This window comes from Lolium perenne, chromosome 6 (genome assembly GCF_019359855.2).
Source record: "Lolium perenne isolate Kyuss_39 chromosome 6, Kyuss_2.0, whole genome shotgun sequence".
In the NCBI taxonomy this organism is placed as follows: domain Eukaryota; kingdom Viridiplantae; phylum Streptophyta; class Magnoliopsida; order Poales; family Poaceae; genus Lolium; species Lolium perenne.
The window spans coordinates 66096136-66113286 of NC_067249.2; the positions used below are offsets into that span (position 1 = coordinate 66096136).

Genomic DNA, 17151 nt, shown 5'->3' on the forward strand with positions numbered 1-17151 from the left:
GACGGGAACGGAAGGGAACAGGCAAAGCAGATCTTGGGGGCAGGAGAAGAACGACCGCCGGGATGTCACTGTTGCCGGAGGGAGGCAGAAGCGCCGCTCCAGTCGCCGGAGAGAGACGGAGCTGCCGCTCCTAGGTAGAGGTCGCACCCGACGCGCCTCTCTGCGCGCAGGCGATTGAGGGCAGAGGGAGGACGATCCGACGGAGGAGAGGGGAGAGGGGAGAGGGGAGAGGGGAGAGGCGAGAGAGGCTCCGATCGCCAGAGGAAGAGGGTCGCCGCCTCGCCTCCCTGTCTCGCGAGCGAGTCGCGGATCTCGTTCCCCACCTGTGGAGTCGTGGAACACACTCCCGGGGACGAACGGGGAAACGACGGGGAACCCACACGCCACGGACAACCAAATGGCCTGGTGGGCTAAACCGGGCCAACTCGTCCCAGGGTTAATTCGGCCCGGGAAAATACGGGGAACCCCTCGGGAAAGCCTGCAACCAAATAAGCCCTTAGGCCTTGTTTACTTCTCTCGTATTTTTCTTCCCAATGGGTATGGGGATGAGAGGGGATTTGGTGTTCACCCAATCCCCTAAAATACCCCTCCCCAAAAATACACTAGTATGATGGAGAGTTTTTGATTTAGGCAAAAAATGTGGGGATGAGAGGGGATGGGAGGGGATATCTCGGGATTATGTCGTTCAAAACCGGAGAAATAAACGGACTAGTGGGAATTTTCCGGGATACGAAATAATCCCCTCCCATCCCCATAAATACCCTAGAAGTAAACAAGGCCTTAGGGGGCTAATTTGCCCCACTTAAAACATAAGGGGGTTACCGCCCCAGACCTCATACTTAGGGGGGTGATTTGAACTTCTTTCTAAAGAGAAAGTATTACTCCGTACTATAAAGTATTCTACAGTAGAATATAAGCTAAACGTATTATCTGAGCTAATATAAAGTGTAATCAGCTATATCATGTTATATCAATACTTCAACAACATTTTCAGCATATAAGGGTATTTGGGACTTTCAGCACCAGCTCCATGTCTACCAGATGTTCCAAAATCACGTTGTCAAACATCATTTTTGTATTTCACCAGCTGTCCAGCTCCAGCTGCTTCTTAGAACGTACCAACTCTAGCTTCTTATCGTTCAGCTGTAGCTCAAACAAACAGGCACTGAACTAGCCTCTGCTTTTGTGGGCTTATACGAGGCTCTGCTTTCAACCCTACATATATTTATTATTTATTTATTTTCATGTTAGTCTATATCCATAAATATTGAACCAAGTCTAAAATTTTAAGTATGGAAACAACGTCAACATGTTTTTGATCAGTCCACGTCTAACAAAATTATAAATTATCATAGAAAAATGTTTAAAAAATCGAATTGCCATTCTTCAATACAGAGTATATCTTTATTTCTAGGTCAATAAAGTTGAATATTTATTTTAGAAGAACTTCCCAATTAAAAATATGATGAACTTGTGATTGTAATTCATTTTGATACAACTATTAAGACTTGGCCGTTATGATTGGTATTAGTGTGGTTGGCGCATTCCATTATTTGTGATATGTTCGGATATTGTTATGAAGTTCAGTCAATGTATGGCCGACTCATAAAAAGAGATTCAACCATACCAACAGTCGACTTGTCTTCAGAAATTTCTAGCCTAATTTCCTTTTCTTGTTGTATTCAGTTTTTCATACATAATCCCCTTTTGGTTATCATGAATGTCCAACATCCCTAACCAAAGCAATATGAATTACATACTACCTCCATCTCAAGGCTTAAGGCCTATTTTTTAAAAAAGTCAAACTTAAAAACTATATTAAGTTTGACTAAGTTTTTATAAAAAATCATTGACATGCAAAGTACAAAATCAATATTATTAGACAAATAATGAAATATATTTTCGTATGGTACCTACAAAATATCATATTTGTTCATAAATTCTTCTAAAAGTTTAGTCAAACTTTATTTTGTTTGACTTTCTGGAAAAATATAGGCCTTAAGCCTTGGGATGGAGGTAGTATGAGCCTAACATATGGTACTTGACCATAAATTACCGGTAGTTGAGTCGTGTGTGCTTCAAAATATCATAATTACATGTAGGACGGTAAAGCACCATAGTGAGTGTGAGAAATTAATAAGAGCTGACACAGATCTATAAACCACTCAACTCCTCTACATATAGTTGCACACAACTTTTTCTTCCACCATATGTCCTCCCCCGCCTCATCTGAAGATCTCATATCTTTATTATTTAAGATGTCATTGTACTTTTGCTTTCTAGTATAAGAGCAAATTGTGCTGATAGAATGATATAGGGTGCAAAAGAATGTGCAACAGATCTAGGAAACTGGATGCCAAATATGAAGTTGCCAAAACATATTTCTAGATGATTTTAGGTTTGGGAGGTAGTGGGAATTCCTTCATGCGAGGTTTTCAAGTAAACCTCACTAAACCAAAGGCTCCAACATAAGAAAGACCATGCTTAAAGACTGCAGGTTCATCACTCTTATCTAAAATGTGGATCCTTTGAAGTTGCAGCCACGTCAATGGCTATATGGCAACAAAGAAAAAAAAAAGTGAAATTTGTCTATTTATGTAATCTACAATCATAATTGGTAGCTAATTGTAGTTGAAGTGCAATATCCTATGATATCTGATTTTATGGATGCTATATTATTCTAGAGACTAGAGAATTTAGATATGTAGGCTGGACGAAATAGACAAAGAGTGTGCCCTTTAAGGCCCTGTTCGGTTAATCCCTTATAGACATGGATTGGCCTGGATTGTGGCCCAATCCCGGTTGCCCAGCCCGGCGTGGTATTTTTTTTCCAGACCAACATATTTGTTGTCTTCGGTTACTCCAGGAATGATTATACTGGATAATTAGTCCAGCCCATCCCGTCAAATTTCATTGAGTAGGCCTGGAAAAAAACAATCTCCATCGAACATGTGGAATATTTTCCACGACGCTAGGAAGCGCTAGCGACGGGAGATGATTAGGTGAATACAACGAGTGTGCGCTCTTGTCGGATTAACCGAACGTCTAGAAAACACACCGGGTTATGGGCAAGGGATTAACATGGGTTGATGGGGTTTGGGTGGAGGGTTGGGATTAACCCAATCCAAACCTGGATGTATTCCAGGTCTGGATACAAACCCAACAAAACGAACAAGGCCTAAAGGGAATTTCTAAACGAAATATTGCTGCGAAGTGTACGTGAAGCTGAGAAAGCAAGACTTATTCATGTTAAAATTTATATTTCCATATGTTGTTATTATATTTATACTTCAAAATGGTAACAGACGGCACATGTACAGAATTCTTCATTAGTCATTTCACAATTCACATACCACTTTAATCCAAATGACTGATCTAGGGTAGGCGATCCCAGATATGTGATTCCATTTAGGTTGCTGGAGTGGACCGATTTCAGACTCTGTACAGTGTTGTGGTAACCTGAAATTTCAAAACCAAATACTAATTGCCAACATTGAGGTTTGATTACTGTCCATTGAAAAGTACCGCTTGCTCTGATATTGCGAAATTTTAACATTCACTTGCCATTTACTTATAAAATGGATCCCCTACAGCAGTCTTATAGTTTCTTCGCAAATATTTTTATTTTCAAATTACACAACTTTTATGTGGACTAAAATTTGTTTTGTTATGATTCGGTGTTTTGGGCTGCAGCAACAGCAAAAGCACATCGAGTGGGCTCGTGGATCTGGGCCTCACACAAATTTCAAGCCCAAACCTAACCAGAGCCCAACGATTGTATATAAAACCTAACCCAGATCAGCATCCGCTCCTCAAGAACGGTCCAGCACCACGAATTCGAATCCTCCTCTCCCAACGGTCGGGTTCGGAGCGCCACCCAGACCCATCTATCATGGCGGCGGCGGCGGCGGCGGCGGCGGCGGCGGGAGAGCTGGCGGCGCTCGACGTGGAGACTCTGGCGCTGTGGGGGGTAGGAGCTGAGACGGCGCCGGTGGCAGAGTGCGGCGAGTGGGAGACGTTCAAGGAGAACGTGCGGCCGCTGAAGCGAGGGCGCAACGTCGCCCTCCTCAACAGCGCCCTCAAGGCGCACGCCGACCCCGCCCAGCGCGCCGCGCTCCTCGCCGAACGAAGGTACCGTGACCCCAGCTCTTGCCCAGCAAGGAATTCCTTGGTCCTGGGGTTTGGTTTGGATTGTTCTGGTTGGGTTTCTTGATCAGGGGAAAGTTTCCGACGTCTTGTCTGTTCCGTGTTTGATAAATTAACCGATCCAGGAGGAGGATCGAAGCAATCGAAGAGTACCAAGGCGAAGATCCCCTCCAGCCGTGGGTAGAGTGAGTTCTTCTTGATCCCTCCTCCCCTTCATCTGCCATGTTTCTTGGATTGTACTAATCGGTAGTCACCGCTAGCTAGATACTAGAGTGCGAAGAGCGCTCCTTCCATTAATCTGCACAAGCTAAGCGCTCATAACTCGTGCTCTCCACTTTGCCTGTGCGCAGCTGCATCAAATGGGTTCAGGAGTCGTTCCCGGCCGGCGGGGAATTCTCAGGCCTCGTGGTGATCTACGAGCAGTGCGTGCGTGCCTTCTGGCACGATGAGCGGTACAAGGGTGATCTCCGGTACCTCAAAGTGTGGCTAGAATATGTGGGTTTCTGAATGCAACTTGACCTATCTGCTTTTGTAGTGTGTAAGAAATTAGGCATGTATGCTAAACTTGCAGCTTGGTTTGCAGGCTGGGAATTCTGCTGATGCTGAGGTGATATTCAGATTCCTGGAGGCCAACCAGATTGGTGAGGGCCATGCTGTTTTCTACATCCGTTATGCGTCGCTGATGGAGTCAAAGAACAAGCTAAAGAAAGCTGACGAGATTTTCAACCTTGGAATGGCTAGGTGAGATCCTTAGAAGACGCTGCCACTTATCTATTTAAGATACTGTTGGATTTGAGATTGTTTTGTAGAGCTTTCCTATTACAATTAAACCATCGAATTTGTAAAGTCCACTGCTGCATTATTATGGGTCTACTACGCCACGTGATTGACATCAATAATCAGATACGGAAAAGATTGCAAATATTCTGCAGTGCAGCTCTCTTATAGAAAGAGAGGAAGGGTGAGCAATAAAAATGTGGAGGTCTAAGAGCGCGAGAGTTAAATTTAAAAACAATTTAAAAGCTTCTTACCATGTTTTCTTTGATCCCTGCAACCTTCCCCTATGCAAGATTTATATACTCATGAAAATATATGTTTGCAGGATACATCAGTTTACAACAACCAACTACTAATATGTTAGTCCGTGAATGACAATATGAACAGTGGTTTTTTTTTGTTTCCAGTAAACAAATTATCCAAATTTCTGAAGTGTCCTATATTTCAGTCATGATATGATTTTTGCACCATTACACACTAAATACCCACGGACTTCTTGAATCGTCCTTTTCTATTCATTCGTAGAATTGCTTATTGCTGCTTCCTTTCTTTCATTAATGATTCATGTGTCTACATACTTCATTCTTATCGTCGAGCTGATTTTCTTTTTCATCAGAAAAGCAAAGCCTGTGGAGAAGTTGGAAACTACGTACAGGGCATTTCTTCGGAGATCGACCAGAAAGAAGGAACACGAGGTGCACTATTTTAAACCATTGCAGTATTTTTATCAGGCCTCCACCCTTCACCAAATGATTTTATTCATCTTTTCCAACAGGATGATACAGCAAGTGAGGATCAGCCCTTACGTAGATTCGGTCGCGACGTGAACCGTGGTGATACCAGTAAGTACTATGATCCAGCATCAACTTCAAGTGATTGGCTGGGTGCAAGCTAATCTTGAATTTGATGTGGCAGGAGGTCAGCCTATGGAGAATTCCCGTCTGTTGGCAAAACCTAGGGCGCTGCAAAGGTCAGTTACCTTTACCGTGTAATCATAATCAAACATGGAGGTTTTATTGATTATTACTGATGTTAGAACATTCGTAGGATCAATGTCAATGCGCCTATTTCGGTTTACAAAGAAAATCCATTGCCAAGTCAGGGCCTTGACAGAACTAGGAGCAAAGACAGGGCCTGGAACACCCTTGGAACACAGGCAGATAGAAACAAAGAAAATAACATGATGCCTGCCAGATGGACATCGCACAAGGTATTTTTATGGAACCACAAGATGGACTTCCCAAGGACTACTATCCATTCAGTAAATTTATTTTTAGATAATGGCAGAGACATTCCTTATAATTTGATAATGACATTTCATTGAACAGATTCCACCAAAGGTAGCAGCACGACCAGCGGTTCAGTCAGCTCGTGTCAGCTCCATTGAGGTCTTCATAGATGAAGAATGTGCCGAGTATGTTATATGACATCCTTAAGTTATCATTTTTTTTATGAACCACAAACATAAAGTTTATAAATATTTCCTTTTAATCTTCTTAGGGAACCAGCTCCACCTCAAGTGCCGAAGAGTCCAAAACCATCTGTTCTGAAGCTTAGGCTAGCAACGAGCAAAAACCTTAAGAAGTAAGAATGGTTTATGGCCGCACCTTCTGTTTCCACATATTATAATTCTTTGTCAACGATTGACCCTGCCTGTTTTCTTTGAATAGGGAAACTGAATTGCTTAAGGAGAACCCGCTGCGCAACTTCCCGCTGAGCAGCCTTAGATAATTACAGTTATGTGGTTCATTCAGGTGCTTCTATTGTTTATGACCTTTTGTTTGAATTGTGACTTTATGCTGGAATAAGCTTTAGCCTCTAAAGCTTAGAGATGCAGCAAATATTGTGATCTTGTGTGTTGTAATCTTGTAATTTGATTGGATGCCTCTAAAGCTTACTGTATGGCCTCATCGAGGTGAGGAATGAATAAATCTTCAGTTTTGTCACAAATCATCGAGGCTTGTTTGAGTGTTGTAATATTGTACATTAATGTTCTTTTGTTTGGATGTCCGTACGTTCCATACAGTGTCATACAGTAATTTGATCTTGCTAGCTTTGTTTGTACATTAATGTTCTTTTGTTTGGATGTCCGTACGTTCCATACAGTGTCATACAGTAATTTGATCTTGCAAGCTTTGTTCGGTACTATATCTCTTTATTTTGTAGGAATCTCCAGTGAGGTCAAATCAATGTCGAGACAGCCTGATTACTTCCTAGCAAATAATAAACAACCTTGAAGCATTAGATTCTCCAAATAATATGCAAATGCCATAGCAAACAAAACGTGACTGAAAACTTTGATGCAAGTGGATCCATGACACATTGGATCAGATTATTCTAGTCATAGCAAGCTGCCATTGGCAACAGCTCCCGTAACTTTGTTTGCTCACAGGCAAATAAAAGTGTTCTTTTTCTTCCTTGGATCTCCATTGCTGGAAACGTTCTCAGGTCCTGTCAAGGCCCCCGTTGCCACCACAGCGTACAGAAGAAGGCGACGAAACCAAAAGCGATCATTGCCATTTCGGCCTCGTTTCCTGAAGGATCTTGATGAAAGAAGAAGAAGGTGGCAAAACCAAAAGCGATCATTGCCATTTTGGCCTCGTTTCCTGAAGGATCTTGATGAAAGAAGGAAAGATAGGACGTGTCACAACTCACAAGCCAGTGTCAGAAGCCACCACTTCGAGGATTGGTAAGTATTAGGACATGACTTTGTGGTTAAGCTCAACCTTACTATATTATATCCTCTATTTTGCTTGATTAACAATGTTATGAAACCGTGGAGGGCACATAGATTTCGATCAGCTTGGATAGCAATATAATATATAGTATTATTAGCAGTGTAACAGGCCAAGACAGCAAATTTAGGATTAAGGGCACACAGCATGACATGATGACAGCATTAGGAAAGAAGATGGAGACAAGAGAATTTCCCAGAGGTGGACGACTAGTTTATGCAAAGTGATAATGTATTTAAAAACAATGTCTGGCTACACACTTGACCACATCTTCTAAATCCTTGCATCACACATAGTGTCTTACTGTCTGACCGGCTGAGCCGGCTGGCTGAGCCTGTGCGTTAGTTATTGGCTTTCATTTAACGACAAGTTCATCCAAAAGCTACGGGCTAAGCACTCAGCATTTTGTACAGTAGTGTCCCACTCCCACACCCACCTATATAAGAGGCCATATACATGGTGGACTTTGCACACGCTCAACTCAGGGCTTTAGAGTTCAGACCAGTACTGACCATACCAAGGGTATTTGTCTCTTTGATCTCTCTGCCGTGACAATGATGATGATCCATCAGGCAAGCAGCTGCAAGCAAGGCTGGCGAGGCCGCCGTCGAGTGCGGCATGTGCGGCTGGGGTCGCTGCTCCGGCTGCGCATGCGGCTGTTCCGCCTCGCCGGCCTTGTCATCCGGTGCCTAGAAGGGCTCAACTGCTGCCCCAAGAGGCGGTCCAACCCAAGATCAGCGGCGCAGAAGCCGAGCCACTGTAGACAGGCTGCAGGGGTGCCGGCGGTGCGACACAGGGAGAGTTCTGCATCTTTCCATGCCGATCAGGCCATCGCAGATTGCTTGGAGTTCATCAAAAGATCCTACATGCAGCCTGCGCAAGATGACCATAGGACTAGTGCTGCTTGATAGGCAGGTTGTAGTTAGTTACCCTTCTTGTGATGTGTACTTGTTGACTTTGTGCATCTCAGTTTTGCTAGTTCCTGCCAACTTCATGTTTGCTTAACTCTTTATGAAGCATGGACAGATGTTCTTTTTCCGCAAACACGTAAAAGCAAATGAAAACATGCAAAAGCATGTCTAGAACGCAGCGAAAGAACAAAAAAAATCCTGAATCCTGCCAGAATGAAATGCTTCTGGTCAAATTCCTAGAGAAAAAAAACTGCCGGAATGACACCGAAATGTCATTTTCTCAGTCGAGACTTGAGTGTTGATACCTTGATGGGCGGTAGTTTTCAACAAGGAAGTCGGTTAACCTGAGTCATGGATAGTGACATACAAAGTATATATATCCAAGCTTCGTTTTCCAGAGCAGTTGGCCCTTGGCCTTGCACAGCACAAACAAATTAAGAGGATAAGAGCGGCTTGTGTCATACTGCTACCCTATTTGCCTATTTCCATTAAAGAATCGAAACCTAATATTTTTCCCATGTAGAGATGTCTATTCTCTTACAGGTCCAAACCACATTATTATTCCTCTACTCTATTCGTCTCTAGAAAGTTGTCTTAGATTTGTCAAAATGTGTATGTATAGATACATTCAAATTTGGACAAATCTTAGACAAGTGTCACGAGACGGAGGGGGTATTGTATTTCCATTAAGAACCGAAACATCACTTATTTCCACGAGAAGTGAAAGATTGGAAAGGAATAACATGATATATGCCACTTTATTATAGTATTGGTTTAAATGGAAACGCTATACAAGGCTATCGTCACAAGGGGGGGAAAGTTACATCCCAAAAAAAACAAAATTGTTCACTGGTGATCTGACCACTCCCTTGTAGAACTCCACAGATATTCATCTGCCGTCAGAGCCAACAGTGTCGACGATAAGCCATGAATCAAAATTAATGTTAGGAAAGGAGGGCAAATGCCCTTCAAAATGCCTCCTGCCTCCAGGTAACTGAGTCGATGTTACATGATGCTGCAAAACTGACACAAGCAGATTAATATGCTGCCCTACGTCGATAATAAGTTGCCAAGAAACAGAAAAGAGGTTTTTACCTTCAATACCAGAATTCTGGAGGAGCAGGTTTCAATAATTTACGGCACTGTCAAGCTGTAATTTCCTCTTATCTCATATTTCTGTGTAACCACCATCAATCAAGCTACCCTACCACGGTGTAGTGACAAAATTGTACAGTTGGTGAATAAAACAAGTAATATTTGCTATGCCGATATTATAGGGCCTATTGACGACTGAAAGATACCATACAGTGCAACTTGAACCTCTCCAGAGCTATGCTCACAGCGAATGAGATTAGCTAATAAGGGGAAAAGGAGGGGCAGATTTCTCCTAAAGCATTCCCTCTCTAGGCCACCCAATAACCGCATTACATGAAGGACCACTGAGGTTCTAGCAGACAGTTCCTCTTTCTTAGCAGCGCCCAAAGGTAGCGTCCAGTGTACAACCAGGTCTCTACCAGAAGCATCCTTAGATGGTTCATGACCTGCGCAGTTCAGATACGTTCGCAGTATTTTCTCAGAAACAAGCATAATTTGTGACTCAATGTTCATGTCTCGCGACAAAGATGGGTTGTCGTGAAGCAAAGCTTGCAGGATTTTGAGGTAGCTCTGGTAAGACTCATTCTCGAAGTGGATGACTGCAGGCTCAGGTACCTCCAGAAGAGAGCATGATTTGTGGAATTTGGTGAGCAAAGCAGATTCAGAGCTCACTTCACTGGCATGGGATGTAATGGCTGATAGCATCTCCAACATTATGCCCATATGCTCAGCACAAAAGGATCTCCTGTGCGTCTCATACAATTTTACAATTCCCTGGAGAGAAGCCAAGAAATGGTGAGTGCAGTCTTAATATAACTGTTGGCATGCAAACTTCTTGTAGCAATATTTTTTTTTTCAAATTCCTATTTTAAGTAGGTAAAATGTGCAAAGGAAAGCAGAATTTTGAACTAAATCTATACAGCAAGACATTCTATACAAAAGAGACTGGCACCAAATTTAACTGGCGAAAAGTTTTAAGTACCTGAACAATTAGGAGTTGCAGAGACATATGATTTTTCATCTTGACGATAGCATAAGATGATGTTTCCATATTAGCTTCCTCTTCATCTTCATTGTATATGTCATGCTCTGAATATTGCTCTGCTTCAGAGTAAGACTCATTTTTTTCTGGAATTTCAATATCTTTCATCATCTTAACTATTTTCTCGAAAACAACAAATGTCTGCGCTGCAGATTCTTTAAAGCATAACAAGATCTCTTTCCATTCGTCCTTGGAGAGTTTGCTTGCAAGTCCTTCTGTTAAACGCTGAAAAACGGACATGCCTATGCTAGCAGATTGTCTAGAAGGGCTTTTGATAAAACTGGTAACCACAGAAGTGACTCTAATGAGTTCTGGCCGCATCACGTCAAAAAATGTAACATACAAATCCACTAGACATTTAACAGCCACTGTTTTAGTTTCAAAATTCCAAGAATCGTCCTCGGTGCTATCACTCTGGCTGTTTGGTGTACTGATTTCACCGTTAAAGAGAGGATAAACAACAGATTCAAAGATATTGGTCCAGAAGGACTGCGAGAAAAGTTGCCCATGATCCTTCAGAATATCAAAGAGTACTTCTACTGCACCTTTTCTGATAGTTGGCCGCGTGTCAGCTGTCAATCTAGCTAGACCTGAAAAGGAAGTAAATTCAAGCAAGATCTATATTACAAATGTGATGCATTTCCAAACTTATCCAGCAGTCTCTGCGAAATAAAAGGTAACTTACCAGCAAGCAATGGAACCCAGAAGTAAACATGATCATCCTTGTGCGCTACGGCATTCCCATCTGAAGAATCTAAATTATTTGATTGCTGATCAGTATCCTTGTCATGACAAACAAATCCTTCCTCGGCAAGTTTCACAGCACAGAACCGAAGAAATGCAATAGCATTGAGACTAGCATCACTGCTAAATTTACTACTTGTGAATGTAATAAGACATTTAACACAATCAGTAAATGTTGTGGTTTCAGTCTCAGTTATGTACGGAAAATAGTCCCGAACAATCTTTTCCATAGTTTCAAATGCTAACAGAACAATACTTTTCCGATCATCAGCAGCAGCTGCAGTAAAAACCTGTAAGATGAAATGTCGTAATTATTGAGTGATAATGTAGGAATGTCCCACTAGGTTGTTTCTCAAGAACTAGCTTCTGTACGAAGTTATGCTATAATAATCAAGGCAAACTAACCATAGAGCACCATACATACCGTGAAAACACTTTTCCATCCAGATTTTATATTGTTAACACGACTTAAAACCATTTGGGAGACACACCGAACTACAAGTTCTCGTACTTCTGAAGCATTGCTCTTCTGCATAACAACCGCAAAAGGTTGCAGGAATTCATTCTGGAAATTATAGTTGGCCAGCTCCTCTCTTTCGAGAAATTTCATAGCTAGCTGCCTCAAAGAGTCCATAACAAATATTGCAACAGAAAGATTTTCTGACAATCCGACCGACACAAAGAAGTCTGATAGAACTTTCCAGATACGAGACCACACCAAACGTATGCGATTCATATTGTAATGCCTGCACAAATGAAGCTCTAAATTAGACCACTTTTAAAAGTTGTTGATCATAGCTGCGCTATGACATTACTTTGCATCTGGTAATAGGTTCATAAACTAGATGTGACAAAAGCTTACGCAATCTCCACTATCTTTGTTAGACAGAAAATACGAGGATCAGTAGGTGACTGTAGCTCTGTGATTGAGACCTTGCAAAGAGCTTCCACAAAAGCAACAATTGCATTACTATTCAATCTTTGGCTATGAGCAAATATATGATTCAACTCAAAAATGCCAATCTGGTCTAACAGATTTATGTTTGATATAAAATTATTAATCTGATCAGGCGTAACTAATGGAGAGGCATTGTTTTTTGCTGTTATGCTGTCATAAGAACCGCCTCTAACAGCAGCCATTACAGCTGGATTCTGAAGAGCATTAGTTCGCTTTGAAGCTGTAGTTGTACTTGATTTCTGTGTTTTTTCTTCTGATTCAACCAGAGGAACCGTCAAAAATGAAGCATCAGTAGGTGATCCTTCTCCAAGAAGATGTAAATGCTCAAACCGTGAAAGACAGGTTAGCACATGTTCCCACGCTTCCTGCAAATAATCACCATCTTCGATTGCGATGGATATTATAGCCTGTATAGAAAAATTGGTATGAAGATAGGCATAAGCAATTTGTTCTCAGCAATTTCAACAGACTTTTGTATAAATTCAAGCTACCAAGTACTACTGAAGTCATCTAAGTATTTTTTATAAATAAATAAATTAAGAGACCAAATAGGCATAATCAATTTGTTCTCGGGAATTTTGATATTATAGTGAAAGATATGGAAAACAAAGGGACAAAGTAGCGAAAAAGACAAAAGAATGAAAGGAAAAGCCTCTGCAAGATTATTTTTTAATATAGACTCCGAATGTGTTGTGCCATTACTTCCACTGAAAAATGTAAACCATATAGTTTTAAAGCTTGCTTACAAATGCACCTAAACTTATTTATTCATTACCAGTTTACCAATGAAAAGCTCATGTTCTCTCATAGTGTCTTAAAAAATCTAACCACCTCATTTAGCTTTGTTCAAACTCAAAACATACTAAATTGATCAATGGAAGCCGTTTCTGCGATGTCTTGCATGATAATATCCTTCTGATCAAGGTATGAATTGATCAGAATTTGCAAAAGAACATAATGTACTGTTTGGCCTTCCAAGTTCCTACCTTCACAGCATCCACATTTTTTTGTTTCATGTCCGCAACACAATGAAGATATGTGAACTTGGCTACAGATGTCACAAAGGCATCTCTTTGTGTCTGCATGCACATTACAGAGGTGACGTGCACTGCAGATCTGAATCCCTGCAAACACTGCGACGTGGCAGCCTTATCATCACACTGGTCAAGTGTCATGCTGAATGCAGCCATCATAGGGGCCCAACAAACCTCCATCATGAATCGCAAAATGGTTGTCTCGGTAATAACATAAAATATAGATCTGCATGTAGCACAAGGTTGAATTCATATATATCAGCAGATGCAAAAAAAAAAAAAAGTTTAGCTATGAATAGTTGTTTTGGTCTTACTCTGATTTCCCACTCTTTGCTTTGAATTTCTCATGTATGTTCTTGATGAGCAAGTCATTTGCTCCAAGTGCCTTGTCTTCAGCTTGTTTCCAGTTGACAAGGTTTATAATATTGTCTAAGCCCAAGAGTTTCATTACACTACTAGGTTGCTTGTTTTGTGGAACTGATGAATCAGCACTCATTTTGATCTCATTTTTGACAATTTGGTCATACAATGTACTCAGATAAGATTCAGGCAAATCCTTCCCATCATCAATTCCTCGGTTATTTCGGATGAAATCAGATTTAGACATCTGCACAAGGAAAATCCCATTAGTAAGTATAACTTCTTTTACTGACAACAGAGGCAAACAATCATTTGACTAACCTTATCCTTGACCATCATATTGTGAGCATCAGTATTGAGCATGATGACAGAATAAGCAAGAACATATGCAGTATCTGCACTAGTAAAAGAATTTGGGTTGCATTTGCAGTATCGTTCAGCAAACTTTTCCATGACCCGGTCAATTTTCTGTGCTTCCCCAGGCAACCTGAAACCTCGCAAGTAATACCTAATGGCTTCCCCAAAGTCCATACCTTCAAAATTTAGTGCATCGACATATGCATGCATAACTTTGAGAGGAAACTCATCTCTTTCGCCCAAATAGTCCCCTATCATTGTTGCATTTAAACCAGCAGTATTTCTCAAGAAATAAGCAACATCTTCTGGGGATTGACCTATCTTCTTGCTTTTAGTGAGGAAATCAATACCCTTAGATGGTTTTCTGTTAAACAAGGAAATTCCTTTCTGCGGAACAAAATGCATAATTCAGTAATTAAAATGTGAATCTCCCTCAAAACACACTAACAATGGAGAGAATATAATCCAAGCACACAAATATTTACATACCTGAAGTTCTATTTTATAAGCACGACGCTGTTCAAGCGAGGAAGCATCAGATGTGTCTGGGCTGTAAGAGTCGGATTGCAGTTCATAATCAATTCCATTCCCATCTTCTCCAATAAGGATGTTGGGACTGTCTATCGAATTTAAAGAAACTTCAGAAACTTTGGGTGAAAAATCACCAATTCTCAACTGTTGGTCCATCCATGAACCCATCGATCTGAGTATGGTTGCAAGGCACTTGACTGACTCAATCCGAAATGTTTGGTCTTGGGCTGGGGTTAATGTTGTTGTAGCTCCAGGAGGAACCCCTAGAGCAGTCTTTAAAAGGCCATTGACAGTCCTGCAAATATCTGCTGGAATTAGAAGTGCTTTAATATATGATGGAAAGAGAGAGAATTAAATTTCCATAGAACTGTGCTCTTAGCTCAATGTATCACTATTTGCACCATACCTGACTCGAGGGACAGCGTACAGGACACCCTGACCCTCGGTTGCATTTCAAGTTTTACAACTTACACCATAACTGAAATTTACTATTCATCAGGAAGAGATTTGCATACCTCTCAAAAATATTTGGTGCATCAACATCGCAATCATAATTCACAAAGATATCAATAAGAACCTGAGATTCTTTACAGATCTTCTCCAGCAAATTTAAAACTGTCATCTTCTGCAGAAAACTAGGCTGATGGACATTCTCAAGAACCCTTAGGACAAGCATGGGAAAAAATATTCCAAGTTCCTCTTTCAGCCCAGATCTAAACCTCGACAGCAAACCCACAAATATGGCGCACAGAAGCTGGAAAATACTCATTGCTGACAATGCACTGTTTTTCAACAATGACAGACAAAGATACTGTTTGATTGCTCCAAGGTACCTGCAGCAACAGAAAAAAAAAATCCTTCAGTGTATATGTTTTACTCTCTGTCAAGTTAAAATGGAATGCTCCTTCATGAAATAACCGAAGAAAACCTAGTAACCTCTCCTACATAATCTTAATAATTACTATTGACCATAATCTGAGTAAATAGCAAGTTAGCATATTACTATTGACCATAATCTGAGTAATGGGTTGGGGCATATTGTTTTCCATAGGAAAGTGCAGACATTCAACTAGTTTAACAAAATAGTATTAAGTTGTTCTAGTTATTCATAATATGAATAAAATGGCATTTCCTCTGCCTCCCTCGTGTGTCAATCCTACCACATTCTTCTAATTCGCCGCAATAACAACATTTGCATAGATAGAAATGCAAAAGGCTGAATTATGAAATGCAGATAACTGAAACAAGGGCAGCAACTATGATCATACTTATCGTTTGTTCTCCAGAATGGGCCAGCATTGTCCACAACCATCTTGAGCAACTCGAGAGACAAGACCTTCCCTCTCAACAGCACCTGGTCCTCAGGGTTATCTGGTGTAGAGAGCTTCATCGACAACTTGCAGAGATTCTTGAACAACGCCAGCCCATCCTCCCTGATCTTACTCATCCCCCCCTCCTCCGTCTCATCGGCCTCATCTGCCGCCACAACGGGGGTCCCCGGCTCCGGGACATCGCTCCCCTCCATGGCCTCATTTATAAACCCCTGCGCCACGAGCACAATGCTGGAGTCGTTCAAGCTGCGGTCCGACATGTCCATCATGTCGCTGATGAGCACGGTCTGCACGCGCACGTCCATGGAGTCGGCCTCGACACGGGCAAACACGATGACGAGCACCTGCGCGAGGGCCAGCTTGGCGCAGAGCTGGTTGGCGCTGCTGCCGCTGCTGAGGTAGATGTTGTAGCAGGTCTTGAGCATCTGGGCGAGGCCGTCGCCGCGGATGGCGATGGAGGGGCAGCGCGCGGCGGCGACGAGCACGCGGAGGGTGGCGAGCTCCATGGCGTCGTCGTTGAGCGCGCCGCAGGAGAGGACGGCGGCGAGGAGCCGGGAGGCGGGGGCGTCGTCGGCGGCCGCGCCGATGTCGCCGAGGAGGAGGCGGTGGTAGAGGAGCTTGGCGACGCAGTCGAGCGCCGGGTCGACGACCTTGGGGGACGCGGAGTCGAGGGCGAGGATGAGCGCGTGGAGGGAGGCGGCGGCGGCGGCGAGGGGGAGGCCGAGGAGCGCGGAGGGGTGCGGCGAGGTCGGGTCCGGCGGCGGGTAGGAGGAGGAGGAGAGGAGGTCGAGGGCGGACTTGGCCGCCGCGACGAGCGCCGAGTGTTTCCGCCACGCGGCGTTTTTGATCACGCGGTCCAGCGCCGGGCCGAGCACGCGGCCTGAGGGGGTCGAGCCGCCGAGCGGCGACGTGGGGGACGCCATGGAGGGAGGCCGCTACGCGGTGGTGGTCGCCGGCGCCGTGGTCATTGGAGGCGGAGAGATCTGGAGGAGAGAGGGGCGGAAGAAATGGGAATGCGGAGGAGGTGACGGGTCTCCGTGTGGGAGTGCGCGTGGGGTGGAAGAGAGGAAGGAGGAGGGGTAGGACTGGAATTTCGAATTTCCACGGGGTAAACTGCGAGACTTCTTATC

The 17151-nt window shown here is 42.8% G+C and overlaps 2 protein-coding genes across 4 annotated transcripts; one reads left to right on the top strand and one right to left on the bottom strand.

Annotated features, from left to right (window-relative positions):
• The first annotated feature begins 3817 nt into the window (after positions 1-3817).
• On the top strand, positions 3818-6873 carry LOC127307546 (mitotic spindle checkpoint protein BUBR1). Its single transcript, XM_051338265.2, has 11 exons — positions 3818-4131; positions 4272-4331; positions 4497-4641; positions 4730-4887; positions 5540-5618; positions 5699-5765; positions 5839-5893; positions 5971-6133; positions 6252-6337; positions 6424-6507; positions 6594-6873. Exons 1-11 carry the CDS (start codon positions 3893-3895, stop codon positions 6652-6654), a joined length of 1197 nt encoding a protein of 398 aa, XP_051194225.1. The 5' UTR covers positions 3818-3892; the 3' UTR covers positions 6655-6873.
• Positions 6874-9297: 2424 nt separating this feature from the next.
• On the bottom strand, positions 9298-17100 carry LOC127307547 (brefeldin A-inhibited guanine nucleotide-exchange protein 1). 3 transcript variants are annotated; one of them, XM_051338268.2, is made up of 12 exons: positions 15959-17100; positions 15206-15523; positions 14649-14985; positions 14124-14546; positions 13757-14049; positions 13395-13668; positions 12313-12815; positions 11875-12196; positions 11392-11740; positions 10647-11296; positions 9665-10438; positions 9298-9584 (listed from the first exon to the last, which is right to left on the bottom strand). In XM_051338268.2, exons 1-11 carry the CDS (start codon positions 16942-16944, stop codon positions 9830-9832), a joined length of 5064 nt encoding a protein of 1687 aa, XP_051194228.1. In that variant the 5' UTR covers positions 16945-17100; the 3' UTR covers positions 9298-9584; positions 9665-9829. The 3 variants fall into 3 exon arrangements, with proteins under 3 accessions (XP_051194228.1, XP_051194226.1, XP_051194229.1); XM_051338266.2 differs by having other exon boundaries at positions 9298-9592; XM_051338269.2 differs by lacking the exon at positions 15959-17100 and having other exon boundaries at positions 9298-9592; positions 14649-14995; positions 15097-15208.
• Positions 17101-17151: the final 51 nt, after the last annotated feature.